Here is a 16125-nt window from a genome sequence, read left to right as displayed (position 1 = left end):
TTCAAGATCGCTTTGAAGAATACTTGGTAAACAACAGCGTTGTCGACGAACAACCTAGTCGACGACCAATATAGATTGGTGATGTAAAGAAATTAATCAAAGATTCTCTGACCTGTAAGGCTGACAATAGTTTGTCAGATTGAACTCAAGTGTGAACATATTCTTTCATGTTATAGTGATGAAATTTGTGGGATGAATTTAGTTGACTTGAACAAGATTGTTACTTTGTTTCTGTACAGATTATTGACACATTTGTCTGATTCGGGAGCTTACGGCTATATGTTGTAACAGGTCTGGCATTGGTCTTCAGCGGTCCTCATCAGGTTATGAAAACACTTCACAAACACCATAAGACATTTCAATTTGTTTTAATAATTTTGTATTATGTAGAGTGATGCTGCCCCTCTCATACATCACTCATACTGTCAGAAGTCAGTGTGGTAGTAGACAATCATGAACTGCGTAGACATAATTACTTATAATGACAACACAGATCCTCAATGAATTAGAATATAATTCCTTATATAGGCATGTCTGTAACAGCTACTTTACGCTGAACTCTACTGGTTGTCAGTCTTTTGGCGACGTGACAGGAAGGTCTTTCGCGCTCCCTTTTATACATTTTTCACCAGATCACATGATCATTCTCAGTCAATCAAATCTCTTCTCACATCCATTCTCACAAAATTTCCTTTCCCTTGCACATTACAAATCCAGTATTTTTATAGTTACAACTAATGAAATAATGCCCTCTTCTTGTCCTTTTCCCTAATTTCACATTCAAAATTTATCTGGATAATGGAGAAAATTGAAGATATAATATAATATAAAATACAAGCAGAAATAGCAGACGATACGCGTAATGTTACTCATATAATATCGTGATATGGCAGAACAATATGTAGTTCTGATGATGATAATTATCACAGTATAACAAGACTCGCAGATAATAGTTAAATGTAAACCATATTCCTATAATACATACTTTATATAACGGACATAGAAATGCTTATGTAATGATAGCTTCTTATGGTATTCACTGAATCGGCAACTCACTTCCGGTTTACAAGCAGCTTCACAATCGCTGAATATAAAAAAAAACCAATAAAACAAGTTCTCGATGGCGGTTGGGTCTCGACGTAAGTTAAAACCGTAGTTATACCGCGTCAGTAGCTTCATCTTTAATCCCATTATGGAGAATTCTATGGAAATTATGATGAGAACTGGTCACATTACAACACAAAGTCGACACAATTTTATAGCTTACTTGAATGTCCCTTACAAAAGGTTATACAAATTTACTAAAGTATATGTCAAAGGACAGATTTCAGTTTTCAAATTTATCTAGTACTAGTACTTCTACAGTCATTTTTCAGTAAATTTTGGTTTTAGATTGACTGTCTGGGCCAACTGCTTTCACGTTAATTAAGGATATTCATTATCATGCCTGAATTGCTAAAGATGGCGTTACTTTGAAGTCTGCAGTAGTGATTGAGTCAGCTTACAACACAAGTCTAGACTGGTATAATAGTACAGTTATTTCCAACCTAACCGTAGACAGGTGATCAACGTGAAGAGTAACTTCATAATATCCAGAAGTACAAGGAATCCCGTTATTGTAGTTATAGCTGAATATTGATTAAACGAGACATTGTAACAGCTGGTGAGTAAATTACCTCAGTTAATTATCTGTATCATATGTTACTTCATCAAACATAACTGACTGTAGTGCATTTCCTTTCCTTATACCTCTCGCTTACTACAACAACAAGGTATTCATGTCCAACAATGATTTGTGATGATAGTGAATGCTTACAGGAGTTACGAATACTTTTATTCTAATTCTTGTATTATTTCTGAAGCCCGTATACAGCAATACTATTTAATAGTCGCTGCCTGTGTAAAATTTAAAATGCTAGTATATGTTGAACTGGTAGAGTTTAAAAATGTCATATCCGACAATGTTGCCCATTCAGGAAGTACATCAAATCGGAAGTATATCATTCCCCAAGTGTTCACTGCCACAGAAACGACGATTACACACAACACGTTCAAAAACCAACCGACCTTGACCTAAATGAAAAAAGGGAAAATGCAACATACTACAGGTGATATTTCACTGTACATAAGAAGGCTACAGTATTTATGTAATCTGTCAATATCTAAACGACATCCCCCCCAAACTTTCAACTCTGTATAACATATGCTTCACATTAACAGCACCTCATCAGATCAGCATTGACGAAAGATAGAGGCAAGTACCAGTGTGACAACGGTTCAGTGTCTCGTATACGTTTTAAAAATCCATAAATCATGGAACAGTTTTACATTACATGTATGAAAACCGTTTCTATAATCCTAAATAATTCTAAAGTATTCGTTGGACAAACCGATAGTATTTTGTGGGGTTGAGACAGATTATGTATACACACCATGTCTATAATCCTAAAGTATCCGTAGGACAAACCGATAGTATTTGTTGGGGTTGAGACAGATTAAGTATACAAACCATGTCTATAATCTTAAAATTCCGTAGGAGAAAGCGATAGTATTTGGTGGGGTTGAGACAGATTATGTATACACACCATGTGTATAATCCTAAAGTATTCGTTGGACAAACCGATAGTATTTTGTGGGGTTGAGACAGATTATGTATACAAACCATGTCTATAATCTTAAAGTATCCGTAGGAGAAAGCGATAGTATTTGGTGGGGTTGAGACAGATTATGTATACACACCATGTCTATAATCCTAAAGTATCCGTAGGAGAAAGCGATAGTATTTGTTGGGGTGGAGACAGATTATGTATACAAACCATGTCTATAATCCTAAAGTATCCGTAGGAGAAAGCGATAGTATTTGGTGGGGTGGAGACCGGTAACATGAAGGCAAAAGACGTAGAAATAGCAGCTGGAAGCATGAAGAATATCGGATTGATGCCGACTCCTTTCCCCTGGAAACATAATAGCATTATAAAGAGTGTTAACATTGTAATACACTGTAAGTAAGTTTGAAACTAGCAAATTAAAAAATATACAATAAGCCAGGCAAACGTGTAGGCATGCTGGTCTTTTGACACATCAGTAGCAATAACAGATTTAAATAACATGAAAAAGTGATGGCCCGATCCCTCTGTATGGGGTGATTTTTAAGTCTTCCTAAGTCACAAAAGACGGATTCTAGATCTTCAAATCAAAACACAAAGTCAAACACATATACACATAAGCAGAAGAACTGAGTGGGAGAGAACATGTATACTAAAACAAAGGAGTAAATGTATTATAGATCTACTCTGTCAACCCTCCAATGATCAATACATAAGGTAAGATGACATTGCCAACAAAACTGATGGCACGTACCATTATACATATAAAACAAAGCAGACCATTAAAAAGGAGACATCTTATAATTATATAATTACCAGATCGGCCAGGATAGGCATAAATATACTGCAGATAGCGATGTTACCGGCAACTTCTGTACAAAGGGAGCAGATCAAACAGACAATGAATACCAATATCCAAGTGGGAACGCCAATTAACGCAGTCATCTGGTGGGCGAGCCACAGCGAAAGTCCTGATTCCTGCCAACAAAAACATATATTTTGTAACACGTAAATAGAATCAATTGCTAAAGAAGTGGTTCATTATATTAATGACATGTTAAATGAAAAGTATGCACTGATATGATAGCATGTATGTTTTGATGGTAGAGTAATAAAAAACGTTGCTCTTGTTCATCTTATTACAGTGATCCTTACGAACTATAGAAGATTGTACAAAAACAAGCTGTACATGCAGCATTAAGTGTCACTTCATCCCAAACACGAGTAGTTTCAATGGTTTTGATAAGAAATTATATTCTATACATAAAGAAATACTTACCTTACATGCGTGCGCAAGAGCAAACCCGCCACCAATAAGTAACGTCACTTCCCAAGGAAACTTTTTATTAAATGTTTTCCAGTCCAGTAAGTTCGCACGTGACGGATCTGTGACGTAAATATTATATAATTGGTATCGCAACAACATTCATTATCGAAAAGCTTCGTTGAATGGTGCACGAAAACAGTACCTAAGAATGTTATGTCTTGACGTGTGTAAAGGATTCAGAAATCAATAAAAGCAGATGTGCTAACGAAAGAGGTATATCAATAATGTACCAACGTTATCTCTTAAGCGAAATAATTAAATTGAGGAAACAATGTGAAATCACAGTCGAGTTACATAACCACACCATACTACTCACTTGTCTCTTGAGGGTCAATGAAAAATGGCAATGTTGTGTATACTTACACTCCATGTCGATAGTTAATCATCCAAACAAATCAGACACTACGAAAATGTGAATGAACCCTTTTTTATGCTTTCCGTGTAGTTCCGTCAGTATTTCCTTGTTATAAATCGGGCAATATGTCACAAAAGGTGATTTAAGATACAGTTACCTTGATTATGACACATAAAGAAACAGGCAGTCTACCAGGTAATCTATGTCCAAGTCTGTGGGATACTCACCATCATTCTTCTCTATCCCGCTCGGAATGACGAACAGTAGAATAGCGATAAACATGGCTGGTACTGCACCACTCAGATATCTAGGTATGGAGAGTGTATAATACAGTGTGTTTTACAATAAAGTCAACTGCCATTTCATTATTTTTGCCACTCGGTTATGACTGTTTCTCTGCATATCAGGTAACTGATTTCCACTTTCCTAACTTCCCTATTTGACGCATAAACCTTTTATCCCAAACATCCAAGAACAATTCTATAGACAATTGTACTGCTGAATTGCCATGTACTGTAAAATTGTTGTGTTTTTCTAACGATGCTAGTCAGATATCTGGGTACTGCAATCACATGTTAACATTAGTTTTAAAAATGGATGCCTCGATAGTTGATACACTTGTGTTGTAATAAAATAATAATACAATTCTTCTAGAATTTGTGACCTAGTCGGCAATGGCAGCAGGACCTTACCCGACACGAAATAAGAACCCCCAGCCTTGGAAGAATTCTGGATTTATCGTGAACCATGCAAGGACCAGTGCCACAAGGTGTAACAACACTGCTTTCTCCGGGAAACTGAAAGAAGAAAATTCTTTGTGAATGTATTTTTGGTATACAATATTTGTCCAAGTGCAAAATAAATCATACGTAAGTAATTTACATAGACATCAAGAGAAAGCAATACATTTTTAAAAACGAAACAAAAATCTTTATATTATTTATACAAGTACTCTCAACAAGAGAAAATATTAACTCATACAATCAGCATCATTAGAATGGTGATGATTTAATCATATGCACCTCATCAACTTTACTTCAACATTGTAAATATATTGGTCAATTTTCATATACCTCATTCGTCTCCAGACTCCTAACATTACTGAGCTAGAGGAAAGATAACTACTGTTTGATGTAGGGTAATGTTTGAAACGTTTTCGAAAAGTAATACATTATTTGTAAGCATTACCTTAAGTTACCGAGCTGATGATACTGCTGCTTAATATACCGTTTAACCCTTTCGCTATTTCCAGTGTTACGGGACCGAAATAGAGATCTGGAAAACACCAATTCGATATGTGTGACGGGCATCAATCTTCATTAAATCTTAATAGAGGATATGTACACTGGTATTCACTGCTACATGCTCCATGTACACCATCATAACACACTGGAAGACAGTTCTTATCAAAGAAACCGTAAAAGAGTATTCACTTCTTCACGCTTCTCGTTCACTGAAATGACATACTGCAAGAAAAGATATTTCATCAGAGCTCACAGAATAGACTACTGTGTCCTTCATAGTTTTTATTTTCTATGTATTGTTTGTTTATGGAAAATACCATTGTGTCCTCCGTCACTATCATTTTCTAATTTTCGCTGTTTTAATCCAAGTTCGGAAAACAAAAACATTTACAGTTCTCAAGACTAGGTACGTACAGTGTCAGAAAATGGTAGCGTCACTTTTAGAGCGTACATGTATATACGTGAATGTCAAACAGTAAAGCAAGTGTTGTTTAACGTACTTTCTGAGTGTGTGTGTGTGTGTGTGTGTGTGTGTGTGTGTGTGTGTGTGTGTGTGTTAAACAGCAAATCAAGTGCAGTCGAATCAAAGTCAAGCTATTCGTAAACCCCGTTTTATTCGAAGTATTTCTTCTGTCCGAGCCAAACGTAATAAGATTAACTCGACTGCACTTGGATAATTCGAAGTTTCCACATAGTCCCCCTGATTAAAGATAATGGCGTCCGACTTTTTTTTTATTAAGTTAACTTGTATTGTGTATCTGCCAAATAAACTAAGTTTTGTTTCGATTAATAACCAAAGAGTAATCCAGTAAAAATCTTTCAATTGATTTTTTACCGCACTTTGCACTCTTGAGATCAAGCAATGCTGATAAGGTTACATACCGTATTCCGAAGAAGAAAACTTGTAGACACAGCCATGCCAGCAGAACGTTGATGAGGGCAACAGGAAAAGAAAAAACAAACCACGTGGCGAACGTTATTCCGGACTCGCCATCCGATATCCTAAAAATAAAATAAAACTGATTTAGTAAACTTGCTAACACAAAAAACGTTTTTACTGTAGTGTCAGAGATTAGATATGGCTATATTAAGCAAAAGAATGATGCATTGATACAGCTGTGGGTAACGTTTACGTAAAAGAACGTTAACGTGTTTTTGCACTTTCACAACATTTGGTATTTAAGAACTTAAAGAGACCTTATCAGGAAGTCCACAACAATTTTTACTTTGCATGTCGCAATCGGCAACAGTACGGCCTAGATTGTCCCCATGGTACATGGGACGAAGTGAACACTGAATAGAATGGTCAGATATAGACACCGCGTTCCAACCCATCCCATCCCCCTTACACACATAATGTCCTTACAGATCAGCGTGTCCCTTCATGACAAGGTTAGTTCCGGTTCCTGTCAATGTGGCAATTCCTCCACAGTTTGCAGCATAACAGATGGCGAGCATTGTAGCCTTGCAAATGCTCTGAGATTCCTCGTCTAGAGCGTCAAAGTCAAACTCTTCAGTTGTCTTGGTTGTAATATTTAAAGCACAAGAACTACAATAAGAAATGCTTATATATATATATATGTAATACACGCTTACAATATATCTATATACAGACATATGATGCAATCATATCAACGCAATCGAAATTACATACCCTACATCGTTTTCAGTCGTCTTATCTAGGTTCAGTTCCACGCTTGACACATCAGAAATAACAGCGTCACCTCCGTTAGCTCTGCACGTTGTGTCTTTGTCTGAAACGAACAGGAATAATAATCTCAACCATGATGTATATGCCACGACCATACCAAAATGCCGTTACTTTTTTCAGTCTGTGACTGCAGAAAGAGTTGTTTGAATTCAGCCATTGTGAAGTCATTTGCGTTGAGACTGTAGACAGTCAGTAGTGACAGCAGATTATTAACATCTGAAAAACATTTACGAATAAACACATGGCAAAGCATATAAACAAAAAGTAGAACTTGAGATTTGTAACACAGTCCCCCTAAAAATGTACATGAACAGCCCAAGATATTTTTAAAAATAAAAATGAATAAGACACAAGAACACAGATCACATTGAATCCGCAGCTACATTCGTATAAACAAGAGAATTATGGAAATGTGGCATTCGGGAACGTAATGTATAAAATGAAAGTATAAGCAGACCACTGCAAACCCTTGATATTTCTGAACTGTACGCTTCGAAGAGCTCTTCCTGTTTGATGCTGGGGGGGAAATTAAGATTAATGCTAATACGTCAACAGAATTATAATCAAAACTCAAATTTTAAAAAGCTAGGATAAAAGGATAACAGGACAAGGTGAGCGAGCGTCTTCTGCTTCATTGACGACACCCGCCATGTAAACCTCAGTCAACTCGAGTAAGTCATTTACGCCTCTTGATGAGAATAACGAAACCAACAGTTATATGCTAACGAACATCAAACAATTTCAACTTCATGTCGCAAAAAGAAATATTTCTCAATGACATTATTGTGATGACCTTAAAAGTTTTCCACCTATTTCATCAAGCTCGGTCTCGCGAATTCATGTATTGTTATTTTTTCTGTCAATTGCTGACATTTGATGAATTCAGCCTCGTATAAAAACAACCCTGATTTGAAAGTACTAAGAACGTTTTATTTAAGGTTTCGTTGAACGACTAGACGAGCCAGCATTAAAGCATTGGCTATATGGATTCTTGCGAAGTTTAGAAATCAGATATAAACAAGGGAGGTCTGTATCCTTTTCATTAATTGGCAATCTAAATAATTGTAATACTGAAGCGTGATTAGCGAGCATTTCGTCGTTGGAAATGTTGGATAATATATCGGTAAAATTTCCTCCAGTATCGAGCAAACCTTGTTATTTTTGTATACAGGAAAATGAAAACTAGAATCAAATGATTAGAAACCTTATCATCAGGCACAATAACATAAGAAAGGATTTAATCCACTCTGAAAGTGAATCAAACCCAGCGTGTTTTCATTTCATCCACTCTCTTGCATAATCACCGTGTATACCATAAAAATGTTGAAATTCACATTCCATTTAATAGTAAGGACTTTATTTGTATTTCAGAACTTTCATGAAAATCTTTCATTGCTAAACGTTTCAGATAGTGCTTAGATCGCCAGCTACTGTGTGTCGAGGTTGACCATAGAGGATCGTACAAGGAGAAGTAGAACAAGATTGTCGTAGACTTAGATCTTATGACAGTGTTTGTTTGTAAATGAAAATGTTAGACGCAATAGACATGGAACCGCTTGTTATCTCTCGTATAACTGGTGTACGAAGGATATCAAATCAGGTTTGGGCTCAGACCGTCCGTTCAACTCATCTCTACTGAACTATATACATATATTAGGTCAGTCATATAGTTGTGCTTTTCTCTATTGGCAAGATTTCAGCTGTGCTGTTTCTCTGTAACCACAGAAACATATCATCAGAAATACAAAATTTACAGTTCCCGAACTTTTTCCGGATGCCTCTCAAAAACTGAATTCCATAAAATTTGGTAAAGTAGTGCCCAAATTGTTCCTTTTGGTATTGGTGAGATTTCAGTAACGCAATAGTCTTCGTTTCCTTTACAACCGATCAAGATAACAACAAACACAGGAGATCTACATTAAAATATTAACTCATACTGTAAGATTGATTCATACACGTTTTTTATACCGTCGCTGGGCAAGGGAGATAATATGTTTTACGTCTCTTTATCTTTCAAAAGACCTGAAACGGTGATATTACAAAACGACACGCGACACCATCAAAGCATTAATTATTTAGAAATGTTACGTCATACTAATGTTTCGAATATACTGAAAGGATTACACCTTGTCATGTATCGAAAATTTAGTCACGGTACAGTGCGCAGCTCTGGTAAATGGAGGAAGGAAAAAACAAGAATCTCGTGCACTGTGTTGTTCTGGTCTCTGGTTCTTGGACAAGTCACTCTTCGTTAGTCTTTATACAGACCAACTGTTTCCCTAAAATTAATTGATAATTTGATTCGTTTTAAGAATGGCACGACAGTTCGATTTCAATTTCAAAATCCTATGGGTCCATTCAGTTTAATCGTTAGTACCTCTAAACCAATTGTCAGATGCAAAATACAGACTTTGGAAATTTTTAAGCTTTAATTTATCTGTAAGTATATAAAATTCCGTTTTAAATGAAGCCCGATATCATACTTAATTTCTGGTTTTCTGCGTTTCTCTATCCTTTTAGTATATATAGGAATTCTCGGAAAATGGAACTGTCTCATTCATGGAGACGAACATCATAGTTTTGTCATGCCTGTATCTGTAATACGGTGGTTTACTGGTCTAAGCCATATGTGTTAACCTACCATCATTGTATAACGCAGTATATACCTGTTTCGGGACCTGTAAGTTGTGTATCGCCAGATGACGTTTTGTTGGACAGGAGCTGCGTGAGCACTGCTTGTGCTATAGGAACCATCATGGCGGTTGTTGGAATGTTCAGCAACCACATAGACAGAGAGAAGGTAGCCAGCATAAATCCTAGCATCAACCTGGAGAGTTCATAGTTCATCACACAGGGTTCGGAAGGACAAGGAAGGACATACAACCATGTTAGTATACATTAAAGAATTTGACTCGGTCCAGACCCTGTGAGGACAGGTTAGGACGTAACATTATAGGGGACGACGCAGGCCTTGAGAGGACAGGCTAGACTCGGAAACAAATAGTTATAAATTGAACAACTTAGCTTTATACATTGAGGGTAGGAGACAGGATAGGACTATCGACCTGAAAATTATATACAGAAACGATAAATCGGTTTCAGGTTTGGAAGAACTCGAACGTATGTTAATAACATGTGGAACATGGAGGAATCGGCGAAATCGACACTATGATATAGTAGAAAAGTATTGAGGATTAGAACCATAAACTAAGTTGACAATATGTTATTATGAGCACATGACGATGTCGACATCATAATGTTATGATATGATATATATGTGTGTATGTAGAAGCATACATTCTGGATTTTAAAGACGTTCAGTTAGGGCTTTATATCATTTTTTCCGTTTATCTCTTTGTTATGACATCAAATCTCGAACAGCTTAATTCATAGTAATTTGCATAGTAAATATAATTACTAATGCCAGTTAATGTTCTATTTCAACCAATCTAAAGTCTCGGTTTTGTTGCTATGGGCGCCATCTTGGAAGAAGTCGTATATAGTTTGCACATCTGTAGGCCTTTAATATCCATCTGTCAAATATGTAGGCAAATTTTCAGTAGAGTCGGATTTTGATCTCTAAGAAACAATGGGGAGAAACTATAATGATTATGTCACTAACGGATCACGTGACCTTTGTCTGAATGACCTGTGGCGTCAATCTCATGCGACCCATCCGCAATGCAACAATCTGTTAACCAGATAAAAGCATGAATGACCAATAAGAACACAAATCAATGCTGACCTTTGACCTTCGACTCTGAAGAGCAATCCAATGAAATCCGTTCATGATCATACACTCATAACAGAGAAGCTGTTGCGCGGAAAAGAAAGTTTTATTGTCAATCTATTTCAGTAACAGATCTTATAATCGTATTTGGCTAAAAAAAAACAATTACATGTGTTCTTTCCACACAAGCCATCTGTTTACCAAATGTGTTTATGATCGGCTATAGATAAGAACATGGGTTTTTACGTGCATACAAATGCTGTCACTTATCTAGTTATATTTACCACATTGGTGTCGTTCCAAATATCAGCAGCAAACGCAAAGCGAACCGTTTGTGGACATTCCATCTTTCTATTGCTATGGCAACAGTTAGGGCTCCAATCAAATTAAAGATGGTTGGCTGTAAGAACAAATTTATCTTAAGCAACTAAAGTTTGAGTTAATTTGAACAAAACATGAAATATCATGTTTGTGTTGTCCATTCTTATACACATCTCGAAAGATAGGAAAGAAGTGTATCAGAAGCATAGTTAAGTATTTTACAGTAGATGAATATTAAATCATTATTAACGGGATTCAATTATTTGTCCATACGACTAACGTTTTTTTCTAAATCTAATTATTGATGATACCAAGCTTGATTCTAAATAATGATACGTTATAACAATTCATTTTATCGCTGTTTACATCTACACATGAGTAAATAATATTGAGAGATTTGGCCTGGTACCAACTTCTGTTTTCGGCAAGAATAAAGGGGTGAAAGATTTTATTAATCTCACACCGGTAAAAAGTGTGGATTTACCTGTCCAGGGTAAGAGAAATAAGCAATGAAATGTTATGAATAAGGAAAAAACTCATTCTTGCTGTGAAGATATCACGCTTACTTAGTTACTGACACGAGGGTAAACGTAATGAAAATGCTGGAGGTGGACAATGAGATCCGAGGACAAAGCTGTGATATTATTTGAAACAAAACATGAATCTTTCAACAGGTCAATATCAGATGTGTTAATGGTTTCTCAACTTAATCGACTCATTCGGTTCGTCGTTGAGTTTTTTTTTTTTCATTCTTTCTCTTTCATGGTGATTAAACTGTAGTCTTACTATGTCACGATAAACATTCTATCAAAAAAGATTGGTTGGATCTAACTTACATTGAAATATTTCCCGGAAATTGTCTCAATTTTGCTCACGCCCATGACCGGAAATAAAACGATGGGCAGCATAGCCGTAATAGCAACCGGAAATGTCTCTGTCACCCAGTAGAATGCCATCAATGCAAGACCGTAGGCACATTTTGACTTCTGGAAACATGCCAATTTAATAAGTTCAGTTCTTAAGTTACGTTTACTAAATACGGTTTACTTTTCCGTGATATTGTTATAGCTATCAATGACAAGTTAATTACTGTGGGTTTACTGCAATTATCATTTACAGCTAACTTACCTGTGTGTTTACTACAATTATCATTGACAGTTAACTTACCTGTGTGTTTACTACAATTATCATTGACAATTAACTTCCTTGTGAGTTTACTACAATTATCAATGACAGTTAACTTACCTGTGAGTTTACTACAATTATCAATGACAGTTAACTTACCTGTGAGTTTACTACAATTATCATTGACAGTTAACTTACCTGTGAGTTTACTACAATTATCATTGACAGTTAACTTACCTGTGTGTTTACTACAATTATCATTGACAGCTAACTTACCTGTGTGTTTACTACAATTATCATTGACAGCTAACTTACCTGTGTGTTTATTACAATTATCATTGACAGCTAACTTACCTGTGTGTTTACTACAATTATCATTGACAGTTAACTTACCTGTGTGTTTACTACAATTATCATTGACAGTTAACTTCCCTGTGTGTTTACTACAATTACAATTGACAGTTAACTTCCCTGTGTGTTTACTACAATTACCATTGACTGTTAACTTCCCTGTGTGTTTACTACAATTATCATTGACAGTTAACTTACCTGTGTGTTTACTACAATTATCATTGACAGTTAACTGACCTGTGTGTTTACTACAATTATCATTGACAGTTAACTTACCTGTGTGTTTACTACAATTATCATTGACAGTTAACTTACCTGTGTGTTTACTACAATTATCATTGACAGCTAACTTACCTGTGTGTTTACTACAATTATCATTGACAGTTAACTTACCTGTGTGTTTACTACAATTATCATTGACAGTTAACTTACCTGTGTGTTTACTACAATTATCATTGAAAGTTAACTTCCCTGTGTGTTTACTACAATTACAATTGACAGTTAACTTCCCTGTGTGTTTACTACAATTATCATTGACTTTTAACTTATCTGTAAGTTTACCTAGTTATCATTGACAGTTAACTTCCCTGTGAGATTACTACAATTATCATTGACAGTTAACTTCCCTGTGTGTTTACTACAATTATCATTGACAGCTAACTTATCATTGACAGTTAACTTACCTGTGTGTTTACTACAATTATCATTGACAGCTAACTTCCCTGTGTGTTTACTACAATTATCATTGACAGTTAACTTACCTGTGTGTTTACTACAAATATCATTGACAGTTAACTTCCCTGTGAGTTTACTACACTTATCATTGACAGTTAACTTCCCTGTGTGATTACTACAATTATCAATGATAGCTAACTTACTTTTGAGTTTACTACGAATATCATTGACAGCTAACTTACCTGTGAGTTTACTACAATTATCATTGACAGCTAACTTACCAGTGAGTTTACTACAATTATCATTGAAAGTTAACTTCCCTGTGAGTTTACTACAATTATCAATGACAGTTAACTTACCTGTGAGTTTACTACAATTATCATTGACAGCTAACTTACCAGTGAGTTTACTACAATTATCATTGAAAGTTAACTTCCCTGTGAGTTTACTACAATTATCAATGACAGTTAACTTACCTGTGAGTTTACTACAATTATCATTGACAGCTAACTTCCCTGTGTGTTTACTACAATTATCATTGACTGTTAACTTCCCTGTGTTTACTACAATTATCATTGACAACTAACTTCCCTGTGTGTTTACTACAATTATCATTGACAGTTAACTTCCCTGTGTGTTTACTACAAATATCATTGACAGCTAACTTCCCTTTGTGTTTACTACAATTACCATTGACTGTTACCTAACCTGTGTGTTTACTACAAATATCATTGACAGTTAATTTCCCTGTGAGTTTACTACAATTATCATTGGCAGTTAACTTCCCTGTGAGTTTACTACAATTATCATTGACAGTTTGCTTACCTGTGAGTATACTACAATTATCATTGACTGTTAACCTCCCTGTGTGTTTACTACAATTATCATTGACAGTTTGCTTACCTGTGAGTTTACTACAATTATCATTGTCAGTTAACTTACCTTTGTGTTTACTTCAATTACAATTGACAGTTAACTTCCCTGTGTGTTTACTACAAATATCATTGACAGTTTGCTTACCTGTGTGTTTACTACAATTACCATTGACAGTTAACTTCCCTGTGTGTTTACTACAAATATCATTGACAGTTAACTTTCCTGTGTGTTTACTACAATTATCATGGACAGTTAACTTCCCTGTGAGTTCAATACAATGATCATTGACAGCTAACTTCCCTGTGTGTTTACTACAATTATCATTGACTGTTAACTTCCCTGTGTTTACTACAATTATCATTAACAGCTAACTTCCCTGTGTGTTTACTACAATTATCATTGACAGTTAACTAACCAGTGATTTAACTACAATTATCATTGACAGTTAACTTACCTGTGAGTTTACTACAATTATCATTGACAGCTAACTTCCCTGTGAGTTTACTACAATTATCATTGACAGCTTACTTACCTGTGAGTTTACTACAATTATCAATGACAGTTAACTTACCTGTGAGTTTACCACAATTATCGGTAACAATTTGCTTGCCTGTGCGTTTATTGTAATTTTCAATGCTAGTTTACTATACATTACCTGAGACAGTCTACTTACCTGCTAGTTTACTATACATTACCTGAGACAGTCTACTTACCTGCTAGTTTACTATACATTACCTGAGACAGTCTACTTACCTGCTAGTTTATTATACATTACCTTAGACAGTCTACTTACCTGCTAGTTTATTATACATTACCTGAGACAGTCTACTTACCTGCTAGTTTATTATACATTACCTGAGACAGTCTACTTATCTGCTGGTTTACTATACATTACATGAGACAGCCTACTTACCTGCGAGTTTCCTAAGATGACCAGTGGTAAGAGCAATACTGGCGGAATAAGAAATAAACACAATGTTCTGTGCTTACGTAAAAATCCACAAAATGACATTATGTCTCGAAATTGAAACAAAAAAGTTATGAACTATTTATTGTTAAGGATCACACTGCATGTCCTACGTTCCTAACGATGCTGCTACCTTAACTGTATTAAAAGTTGTTATGTGCGGTCATGTAGCTTTAAGCAAATATATTCTGTGACATGAGTCAAAAAATCGTTTTACGTATATAATTTTCCGTATATGCATTAGTCTCAAAAATAGATTTCCATAAAATGACTTTGAATAAATTTGTCACGTGTCTTAAGATAAATCTTATTTTTTCAGTTTTCCAGAGCAGAGTCGGTATAAAGCAGTAAAGATTTTGCCGTGGAGAGACATTCGCTTTACCCATTTTAACATCTAAACCTGTTTAAGACACTCGTTAATTATGACTTAAAATTCCTGACATATTCTGTGTTATATTTTCACATAGATTAGCCTGTCACAGCATATGAAACGGATGTAGTTTGTAGACCTAATATCGCCACAAAGGGAACGACGAGCATGCCGTTTGTCTCACGGACAGAAATTATGTAAAACGATGTTTACTATGTCGCCGATGATCACATGTAATGAGAACAGATTGATAGAAGCTGATAACGTTGATGGTCAATGTTAATGGAAATAGATCAGTCCTTGATCACTATTGATTGGAGCTAATCGAATTGGTGATAACACATAATGAGATCAGATGTAGTTGGTGATCACACTTGAGGAGTGTAGATCTAGTTGGTGATCACACTTGAGGAGAGTAGATCTAGTTGGTGATCACACTTGAGGAGAGTAGATATAGTTGGTGATCA

General features: G+C 35.6%; 1 protein-coding gene across 1 annotated transcript; it reads right to left on the bottom strand.

The window, feature by feature from the left end:
* Positions 1 to 1878: 1878 nt before the first annotated feature.
* LOC132560263 (solute carrier family 13 member 2-like) lies at positions 1879 to 15333 on the bottom strand. The gene is made up of 17 exons (XM_060224925.1): positions 15235 to 15333; positions 12131 to 12280; positions 11258 to 11373; positions 9948 to 10070; positions 9438 to 9474; positions 8998 to 9118; positions 7187 to 7286; positions 6899 to 7081; positions 6415 to 6534; positions 5477 to 5563; positions 4981 to 5085; positions 4516 to 4595; positions 4243 to 4248; positions 3886 to 3992; positions 3423 to 3584; positions 2817 to 2954; positions 1879 to 2073 (listed from the first exon to the last, which is right to left on the bottom strand). The coding sequence occupies exons 1-17, from the start codon at positions 15331 to 15333 to the stop codon at positions 1879 to 1881; spliced, it is 1929 nt and encodes a 642-aa protein (XP_060080908.1).
* Positions 15334 to 16125: the final 792 nt, after the last annotated feature.

The sequence above is a fragment of the Ylistrum balloti genome, unplaced genomic scaffold (assembly GCF_031769215.1).
Source record: "Ylistrum balloti isolate Yb309-2 unplaced genomic scaffold, AGI_CSIRO_Ybal_v1 Utg371040, whole genome shotgun sequence".
Lineage (NCBI taxonomy): Eukaryota > Metazoa > Mollusca > Bivalvia > Pectinida > Pectinidae > Ylistrum > Ylistrum balloti.
This window is presented reverse-complemented; position numbering and strand designations above follow the sequence as displayed.

What these genes read in the sequence shown, in the direction of transcription:
- LOC132560263 (XM_060224925.1), bottom strand. Translation starts at nt 15,333, where the DNA reads ATGTCATTTTGTGGATTTTTACGTAAGCACAGAACATTGTGTTTATTT. An exon ending in TTTGGAACGACACCAATGTG is followed by an intron (nt 10,071 to 11,257) that starts GTAAATATAACT and finishes TGAACTCTCCAG; the next exon opens with GTTGATGCTAGGATTTATGC. An exon ending in GTTTTCTTCTTCGGAATACG is followed by an intron (nt 5,564 to 6,414) that starts GTATGTAACCTT and finishes GGTGTTTTCCAG; the next exon opens with ATCTCTATTTCGGTCCCGTA.